The sequence below is a fragment of the Sinocyclocheilus rhinocerous genome, unplaced genomic scaffold (assembly GCF_001515625.1).
Source record: "Sinocyclocheilus rhinocerous isolate Xijiao unplaced genomic scaffold, SAMN03320098_v1.1 scaffold218, whole genome shotgun sequence".
NCBI lineage: Eukaryota > Metazoa > Chordata > Actinopteri > Cypriniformes > Cyprinidae > Sinocyclocheilus > Sinocyclocheilus rhinocerous.
In genome coordinates, this window is record NW_015664181.1 from 933,847 (window position 1) to 943,966 (window position 10,120).

The window sequence follows — 10,120 nt, forward strand, 5'->3', positions numbered from 1 at the left end:
AACATTAAAAATCTTACTGTTCAAAAACTGTTGACTGGTAGGTTATATAGATTACAGAAATGTTATATTGTATATATATATATATATATATATATATATATAAAACATTTCTGTCCCCCTCACTTCTGAAATGATGGCTACGCCCCTGCACAGGACAATGCACTAATTTTGCTTGTTCGTTCTCTTCTAATTGCAATATTTCTTCATGAGAGGTTACAATCTTTTTAAAGCAACTGTTTGTTTGTCTGTTTATGTATATGCTTCATGTGTACATATGTGGGAGTGTACTGTACCTGTGTGTATGTCATATTTCCCCATGGTTGAAATGGTTGGCAGGGTTGAGGAGGTGTCAACGATTACTCCCAAGGAAATAGGTGTCCAAGTCAGTGCTGTGTGTTTGTTTTTCTAATTACCATGGCAGCAGCTGTTCTGATTGGTAGCACTGCCTAATTAGCAGGGGTAAGAAAAGAAGATGCTCAAGATACCATTCATTTAATAATATCGCCAAAACAAGTGCCATTATTCTATATAAAAAGAGAAGATGAGTTTGGAATGAGTTTTCAAATTGAGGTATTGAAGCTCTTAAAATGGACTCTCTTAAAATAATTTTTCACCAAAAATCAGGGGGAAAAGTTAATTTTTTTTTTACATTTGCTTAAAGAAAATAAAGTGTATTTTTAAGATAATTAACATTGTGTTTCCATTATGACATTTCCATTAGGTCATTATCATTATATCTCTAACTTCCATTCTTCAAGAAACTGTATGTAAGCTTTTACCTTGAAATATCAGTTTCAAAATCATTTTGATGATACGCCGAGTTCTAATAAGGCGAATGGCTTGTGTTGCTTTCCAATGCTCCAAATTAAAGGGCGAATTGCTTTATGGCAGCAACAAATGCAGGTGCACAGCTATCCCCTTTCATTACAACAGTGGTATTTTTACGACAGTAAATTCCACTCACTTAACTGTAGGGGGCTCTAAAGTCGCAAAGATATACAAACGAATGTGTGTGTGTGTGTGTGTGTGTGTGCGGTCGCTTGTTTATGTGGTTTATGAGGACACAAATTTGTATAATGACATGGGTTTGACATAGGTTTTACAAAGTCAAGGTGATTTAAGAGGATACTTTCTGTGTCCCCGTAATTCAAAAGGCTTAAAAACAAACTAAAAGGCTTTTTTTTTTTTTTTTTTTTTTTTTTTTTTTTTTTTTTTTTTTTTTAATTGAAAATCTAAAAATGCAGAAAGTTTCCTGTGATGGGGTAGGTTTAGGTGTAGGGTTGGTGTAGGGCGATAGAAAATACAGTTTGTAGGTTATAAAGCTAGATATGCCTATGGAGAGTCCCTATAAACCATAAAAACCAATGTGTGTGTGTATAAATATATATACATTTTAAAGTATCTAAATATCATGTCAGTTTTTGTTCTGCCATCAACGTGTAATTGACTTAAATTGAAAAACTTTGTATTCTAAGAAATCATAAATTTTTAATGAGAATCTCAGCCAATAATAATAATAATTTAAAAAAATAAGAAAATAAATAAGTAAATAAAATAACAGTCTAAAAATAGGCTTCTTCTCATAATTTCTTAATTTTTAGCTTTTGATTTTTTTGGGGGGTGAAATGTGACCCCTAGACATGTTTTTGCAAGATACACCAAAACAAACGTACTATGCTAGTCTTTGACCAAAAATAATTACATAAAAGACAGAGACAATATGTCTGTCACAGATCGGCCAGGCTCAGCCACCTGGCAATCACAGCGAACACCATCACCTGAGTTTTAATCACACGCACCTGTCACGGATCAACAATCACCCTCAGCTCCAATTCATAAGCACACACCTCACACCACTCCAGTGTCTGATCTCGTTCCAACGAAGTGGACTCTCTCTCTCTGATATCCGTAAGATTCATAGAAAGACATTGCTACCAGTTGTACTTACCTCCTGTGTTTCCTCCAGTGTTCGTTCCAGTCCCTTGCTCCGTGGATACCCCGTCACGCATCATCTGAGGTGTGTGTGCTATCCTCTGTCTCCCTTCCACGATCTCCTGGGAATCCCCATACTAGAGTGATCTCTCCTCATCTTCCCAAAAGACTTCCGAACTAGCTTTAGACTCACCTGCCCATATCCTCTGCCTCACTTGCTGGAAATAAATATCATTGTTTCTCTCTAACCCTCTGTGTGAGTCTCCTTCCGTAACAATGTCACACAGCCTGGCATAAGCCTCTTTTTGAAATTTTCATTACACACAGTAGCCTACATAATAACTGACCAGCAACTGAGCATCACAATCATCACACAGATCAATTGCCATTATTTTGTTAGCACTAGGCCAGTCTGTATAGGAAATACTTCTACTATCCTGCACTGACCTCCTTGACCAATGTGAACATGTAATGATCTCCAGCTTACGTGTTCACTGGCGGTGGCTTCCTGATCAGTGACCCCAAAACCCCATCGATTTCTGCTTTTGCTCACCAGCGAATAGTAAATTAGTATCACAGAGGCCTTGCAGTCACCAAGCTAATATTTGCTGGACTGCAGACACTGTGTGTCAAAGTACTTAATCTGTATTTTATTTTCCTCACAGTTGTGGTCTATCGTATTTTCGGCTGCACTTAGAATGCAAGAATTCATCACCAAAGCCAGCCATTGAAAGAATAGCTTCACTTAATTTAAATTCTGATTAATAATGCATTACTATTTGCAGGCTCATACAGAGGACATAACCAAAAATGCTCATGAATATTTAATTACCCTGAGCTCTTCTTTTACAAAGATGAATCATCCCTGTGCTCTCTGCTGCTGTGCAAATAACCAGTTAATTCTGTGGCTAGTCAATCCCCGCTTGTACAATCATGACGGACATCAGCAACAGATCACATGGAGAACCCATTCCATTATCAGAAAGGGGGACTGCTTAACATGAGCTCAGGAATGAGGACACACATACACAAACATAATTACGGACACAAGTTCCCTCTTGAGTCGAGGACCGGTGCGTGCTTGAATAAGATGAAGAGAGAGGGCGAGATTGGTGTAGGAGAGTGCTGCCATCTTAACAGCTTTGTGATGACGATGGTGAAGGCTAAATCTGTAGTACTCACCCTCTCCTCCCTGTGTGTCAAAGCGCTCATTTATTGAAGATAAGATTGAGTGCAAGGGACACATCAAGGCTCACACAACATCAGTCTTTTCAAATCTGGGGGGGGGGAAGCTATTCTAGTAGTGTTTGAAGGATTTATCTGTGTCCTTGAAAAAAGATTATTCATAACTGTATAAATGTGCCTTTGTTGCTTCTGTAGTGGTGATGGTTCTTCTATTGAACACCACAGGAAGCAGAAATGAAGAGCCTTTGGAGAAAGTTTAGATTTGGTTTATGTTTACACTGTATTATTCATACTGCACCGTGATTACATTGAGCAAATATTTTTTGTTTCTTTCTTTGTGGTTTAATAGTTAACGCCTATCTTTAATTAAAAAAAAAGACTCTGGTCGTGAAGAAAAAAAAATGCGTTCATAATTTGACAGAACATCCTGGTACAAACGGCTAATTGCGAAGATGTGATTCTGTTCAGCAGATACAGGTCAGTCTCTACATGTTTTGCTGCCTCCCACGCTCGCTCAAGCGCGCCACCGCTTCAGTACCATGGAGAGCTCCGTTTTCTTCATAGGAACGCTCAGCCAATCAACGCTTTTCTCAGACAAAGCCACAATAAAATAATTCATGCCTTATTCATGCAATAACCAGTTTGTTGTATGAAAACAGGAGGCAGTTGTTTACGCCGTGCTATCTTTGCAAAAATGACAAAACAAAGACCCGTGAGTAGTTTAAACATTATTGGCATCATTTGTTCTTCTTCCTTTTGTAAACAATACAGTGCATGGCATTTCTGTCATTAAGGTTCTGCTGAGATTCTAATGAGACACAACTGGCTTAGCCAAAAGACTTTTTAAAGTTTTTCCTGTATTGCATTTGTCATATGCAAGTGATAATGACAGTTTTGTCGGTTCGCAGTCTGTTAAGAATATAAAAACTACCATATTGTTTGCCTGACGAGATAACCATAGCAACAGTATGCTTTCCATTCAGTATTGAAGTGAAAACGAGATTTATATAATCACCAAAAAAGGTGACAGATGACTGTTAATGAACTGCCCTAGAGGTTTAAAAAGACGATTTTGGTTGCACAAAAGAGAACCCCATATCATAGAACCGCTCCACTCCAGTACTGCTTGAGAGAGCGCGTTTTTGGAACTGTTGCCATCGTATAATCTCGAGTCGCGTTTTGGACACTTTGTGAATGTTTTGCGTCGTGCGCGCAAGGCAAAACACAGAATCGATGCTCTTGTCTTGTTGGGCTCCGATTGGGCGAGTGGTGGAAATGTGTCAGGCATATGCTCGCCGTGGGCGGGAGTAGACATGTGTTTATAAAGCTCCGTGGGGCGGCGACGGTGTGTTAAAAAGCAAACGAGAGCGCACGACAGAGAAACCCTCGGTTCACCCGATGTTAGGTAGGGGAGGCGGGTTGCCCTCTGCCGCTCCGTCTCCTCACCTGTATGGATGACCACTACAACCTCATCGACTCGCCCTCAGCCAGCCACAGAGGGACCAACGCAGACAACCACGGCTACGCGGAGACGGAGAAGGACATCATGACAGTTGTGGCGTGCGACAACATGCTGGAGGAAACCGCGGCGCTGCCCAGTCACCTGTCGCTGGAACGATACGAGCCGGACCACGAGTGCTGCGAGCGAGTGGTCATCAACATCTCGGGGCTGCGCTTCGAGACCCAGCTGAAAACTTTCAATCAGTTCCCGGACACGCTGCTCGGAGACCCGAAGAAAAGGATGCGCTACTTTGACCCGCTCAGAAACGAGTATTTCTTTGACAGGAACCGACCCAGCTTCGATGCCATCCTCTACTACTATCAATCCGGGGGGCGCATTCGGAGACCCGTCAACGTTCCCATTGACATCTTCTCGGAGGAAATTCGCTTTTATCAACTTGGCGAGGAAGCCATGGAGAAATTCCGCGAGGATGAGGGCTTTATCAAAGAAGAGGAGCGACCGCTGCCAAACCATGAATTTCAGAGACAGGTTTGGCTTTTGTTTGAGTACCCAGAGAGCTCTGGTCCTGCCAGAGGCATTGCTATTGTGTCTGTTTTGGTCATTTTGATTTCCATTGTTATTTTCTGCTTGGAGACCCTGCCTGAATTTAGGGACGACAAGGACCCGACTACTGTCTCGCCTATTGCGAATGCCACTGGCCCTTTCGTGTCCAGCACTTTCACAGACCCTTTCTTTGTGATCGAGACCCTTTGCATCATCTGGTTCTCTTTTGAACTGCTCGTGCGATTCTTTGCGTGCCCCAGCAAGGCTACTTTTTCCAAAAACATCATGAATATCATTGATATCGTGGCTATCATTCCTTACTTCATCACTCTGGGGACGGAGCTGGCCGAGAGTCAGGGCAATGGCCAGCAAGCTATGTCTCTGGCCATCCTCCGCGTGATCCGTCTGGTGAGGGTCTTTCGCATCTTCAAGCTCTCGCGCCACTCCAAAGGCCTCCAGATTCTCGGCCAGACCCTCAAAGCCAGCATGCGGGAGCTGGGACTCCTCATCTTCTTCCTCTTCATTGGGGTCATCTTGTTTTCCAGCGCAGTCTACTTTGCCGAGGCCGACGACCCTACCTCCAGTTTCAGCAGCATCCCTGATGCTTTCTGGTGGGCTGTGGTTACCATGACTACGGTCGGCTACGGAGACATGCATCCAGTAACCATTGGAGGCAAAATTGTGGGATCTCTGTGCGCCATCGCTGGCGTGTTGACCATTGCGCTGCCCGTACCTGTCATCGTGTCCAATTTCAATTACTTTTATCACCGGGAGACTGATGGGGAGGAGCACGCGCAATACCTCCACGTTGGCAGCTGTCAGCATCTCAACTCCACAGAAGAGCTGAAACGGACTCAGAGCACATCCTCCCTCAGTAAATCGGAATATATGGTCATAGAGGAAGGAATAAATAGCGCTTTCAAACAGCCAAACTACTCCAACCAGAACAATCAAAACTGCGTGAATATTAAAAAGATTTTCACAGACGTGTAAATCATATACAGTGCCAGACAGTCTTACGGTAATCACCATGATGGCACCAGTGCGAATGCGAGGTGCTGCGTTATTAGGGTACAACGGGGCTAAAAGCCCCCGTTTGAGGGAAAGTGTGTTTTTTTGTTGTTGTTGTTTTTTCAGTCGGGTCCCAAAGTATATGGCAGTTGAAAAAAGATTTATTTTTACTGAATATAGATGGGGGGGGTATATAATTTGTATAAAGGAAATGCTACAAGTAGTTTGCTTTGATTAAATAAAATATATAAAGGCAGCTAGAGGGAAGAATTTGTCACCATATGCAAATTCTTTTGATATAGCAAGATATTTTTAGAGTAACATTTAAATACATACTTCAGCAAATGGTGTAGCTGTTTTCAGTTTATTTACTCGCTTTTGGCATTTCATGGAGCTACAGTATAATTGCAGTCAGATTTCATATTGTAACTATAGGAGTTAATATAAATCCACTTTGCACATATGTAACAAAATTATTCCCTCCCAATTACAGAATACAATTAGTTGCACTACAGGTCATCTGCATTATCATCCTTTACCAACTTAACTGAGTTTTTGGCTATTCAACAGGTACTGAAAACTGAAAGTCTTGAGATATATAAAATAATTGTAATGATTTCTATTAGCTACATCAATCTGAAAAAACAAAATAAGTATTTTGTTACTGCACACCTTAAGATTCAGAAATCTGAAGAAAAACACTTCAAAATCAGTCTTTTGTCATTGCATTATGAATCAGGACACTTGGAGACAAACAGGTGTTTAGGAAAGTACTGTGGTAGTTTTTGTTGCTATTTAGTGTTTTGGGAGTATGTAAACATGGGTCTTCTACCCTGGGGGCCTTTAGATCCGTTGTACCCTACATCTTATGGACAAGCCAGCATATTACACTAAAGTAAAGCAGGGCGCTTTTTTTGGTAGAAAGGTGCCAAACTCCGATTCACGTGTTGCATTTGTCTACAGCACAAAGGATAAGGTTCAGGTCAGGGACTAAAAAGAAGAAGCACTCATACTGCAAATATTGTGCTCGTAAGTCTGCGTTTGTTATCAGTGTTAACATATAATCATCATAATACGTTAGTATTCGCAATATCTTATGTTTTGTGGCAAAGTGAAACAACCGAATATGTGCCGCTGTTAATGTGAACAAACTGAAGATAATGCTGTGTTAATCATATGTATTTTGTTGAATATACGGGTGATTCTTCAATTAGGGGAACTAGAAACATTTAAATAATAGATTTTAATATGTCTCTTTAATTGCTTTTTCCTCATTTTGAGAGTGCTGAAATGCTAAATTTGTCAGAATTGTTTCCTACCCAGACTTTTTAACTTTTCTTCTCACGTAATTTATAAAATGCGTTCAGATCAGGGAAATTTTGCAAGGAATTTTTTTTAAAGTATTTTTTTAATTAAATTGCAATTTATGTGTAAAATGTGCTCATATTTTATAACAAAGAATTACATGTCCCCAATACTGCTGTCATTTTTTTAAATTAATTAATTTTTTTCTTTTTTTTCAAGATAATTTTTCTTAGTTTTGAAGATACATGACAGAATATCATTAATTTTAGGAATTAAAAAGAAATCATGGCCTTAGAATAGGTTTATATTATGTGTCCTAACCAAACATTATTATTTGTCAATTTTAATTCTGAAACGATCCATTTTTGTATTTTTATTAATTATGGCAATTGGCTCATAACTGGCTTAAAACTTTTTTCTCAAGTTTATTAAGGCCATCTGATCTGCATTCCATGATAATTAATATAAATTAACATAGATTTCAAAAAGTGCCCCTAATTGAAGAATCAACAAAACATCTCAGTGCTGACTTCATTTAAACGCAATGAATGTGGGGAAAAAAACAAAAAAACAATACGTTTTGTTAATAATGTAATCAAAACTTTGTGTGTCTTATTGAATCTGACTTGCTTGTACCAAAAGAAATTGGTTAATACTAAATGAAAGCAAATATATCTTTATTTTGTGATCAAGTTGTGCGAAAATGTAGTCATCATCTCCAGATTATTTAAAACTCAAATCACGTCTAGCCTAAAAATAGAGCGTTCGCGATTTCCCTCAAAGTGAGACGTCACAGCGCTTCTGGATTCTGGGGGAAGAAAGAGGACGCATCTGAAAAGGTGGCTCGGATCGGGGGGGGGGGAAGCATGTCGGACTCATCGCCGCACGGCATGGGAGACTACCAGATCAGAGACCGAAAGACTGAGAGATCACGCCTTGAGTCCGCCTTGTGATGCAGTCTCCATGGCGACTACAGTTTCCTGGGTAACCCCCGTTAATGTTACCATGACATCCTCCCCTGTTGTCAGAGCAACGCTCCAGATGGTTCACAAAGCCTGACTGGCAAAATAGAGCGCGAGAATTTCCATCAGAAAAGGATCTCGATCCTTTATTGGATGTATCTCTAACAGTTTACAGCCTTGTTCTAGCATTTAAAAATGATGTAAAACAGCTTCTGTAAATAATTTGCATAACCCTGGGTTTGCAGACCATCCAGAGCCGATGCACTCCCACATATTTCCCTTTTTTAATCTTTTACAAACGACTGAATGTGTTGCATGTGCAAAATGATTGATATTGACAAAACAGACCGAAAAGCATTCTGTGCATGCAAAATGCATGCATGGCTTCGGTGCATGAAGTAGGTTGTGGTGGATTGTTATTGTCGCCTGTGGCTCGGTTGCTTTCTCTTTGTAGCTGTCAAAGCGTGATTGTGTATAGGTTATGGGCTCACTCAGGCGTTCCCTATTTGGTTCTCCCGTGGAGTAGACAGGACGAGAGGTGCAGCGTGAGCTGATTACCGGAGGTTTCACGCTGACGCTCCCGTGTATGGGTGTTAGAGGCTGCGCGGCAGTCCGACAGACACTTTCCAAGCGCTCAGTCAGAGACAATAATGCTCAACCCGTAGACCTGTGCGCTTCACTCACAGTCATCTGCGCTCTCCGCCCTAGTCGTCATTTCACACTACCTACAAATAGAGCAGCAACAGAAGACAAGCATGGCTGTTATTAAATTCATTCATAAAGAAAACAAGTACAAACAAATGATTTTTAAATCAAAACAAATCTACATGTAATTTATTGCTCAATTGAATCTAATTACATGCACACTTTCATAACACCAGATATGTGATGCTTATTTGACGGGTATGAATCAAATAGGTACTTGCTGACTTGTTGCTCAGTGCTGCCATCAAGTGATGCGTTCGTGCAACAGAACAATCACTGCTCTGTTGACAAAGTATTCCTGTGCAAATCTGGGAATGCCAGGTTTAACTTTGCCATCTAGACCCTAGAAAGAACATAAATTAAATTAACATGAAATATCTGGCAACAATGCTATTTGGATGCACAAAATGCTTTTATTTGTCTACTGCAGGGGTTTTTGATCTTTTAGATACCATGGACCCCCAAATGTGATCTAACTCGTTTGAGGGACCCTCATGCTGAAATTTAAAAGGCATCTATAGTTTTTTGGATAAAGAGCCTATTTATATTGTGAAAAATTTATATTATGAATATGTCTGCACTGTAAATAATTTTCACCTATTTCAACCTATATATACAGTATATATCCTACTTAAGCTCAGTTGCTGCAAGTATAAAAAACTTTGTCGTAAGTCATTTGAACGTAAATTACATTAAGCCGTCATTTTTACAGAATAAAATAATATTTAGAAAATTTTTAACTTCTATTAAGTTACATTATTATATTATATTTATTTTAATGAAAGGACTGAACTGTTAAATTTAATATTAATTACTTAAATTACATATTTATTTACTTTTCTGTAGGCCTATTTATTAGAATCTATTTTTATTTATTTATTTTGTTTTAATATTTTATATTATATTATTTTATTATGTCATGTTTTTATGATATACATACAATTATTTATGCATTTATTTAATTTTATTTTTTACAATTTTTACCATGTTTTTTAAACCCCTTAGCAGTCCCTTG

The 10,120-nt window shown here is 39.4% G+C and overlaps 1 protein-coding gene across 1 annotated transcript; it reads left to right on the forward strand.

The window, feature by feature from the left end:
- Window positions 1–4,470: 4,470 nt before the first annotated feature.
- On the forward strand, window positions 4,471–6,291 carry LOC107729772 (potassium voltage-gated channel subfamily A member 3-like). Its single transcript, XM_016540456.1, has one exon. The coding sequence runs from the start codon at window positions 4,568–4,570 to the stop codon at window positions 6,113–6,115; it is 1,548 nt and encodes a 515-aa protein (XP_016395942.1). The 5' UTR covers window positions 4,471–4,567; the 3' UTR covers window positions 6,116–6,291.
- Window positions 6,292–10,120: the final 3,829 nt, after the last annotated feature.

Bases quoted from the DNA above. Each gene is read 5' to 3' on its own strand.
- LOC107729772 (XM_016540456.1), top strand. From the start codon at position 4,568: ATGGATGACCACTACAACCTCATCGACTCGCCCTCAGCCAGCCACAGA.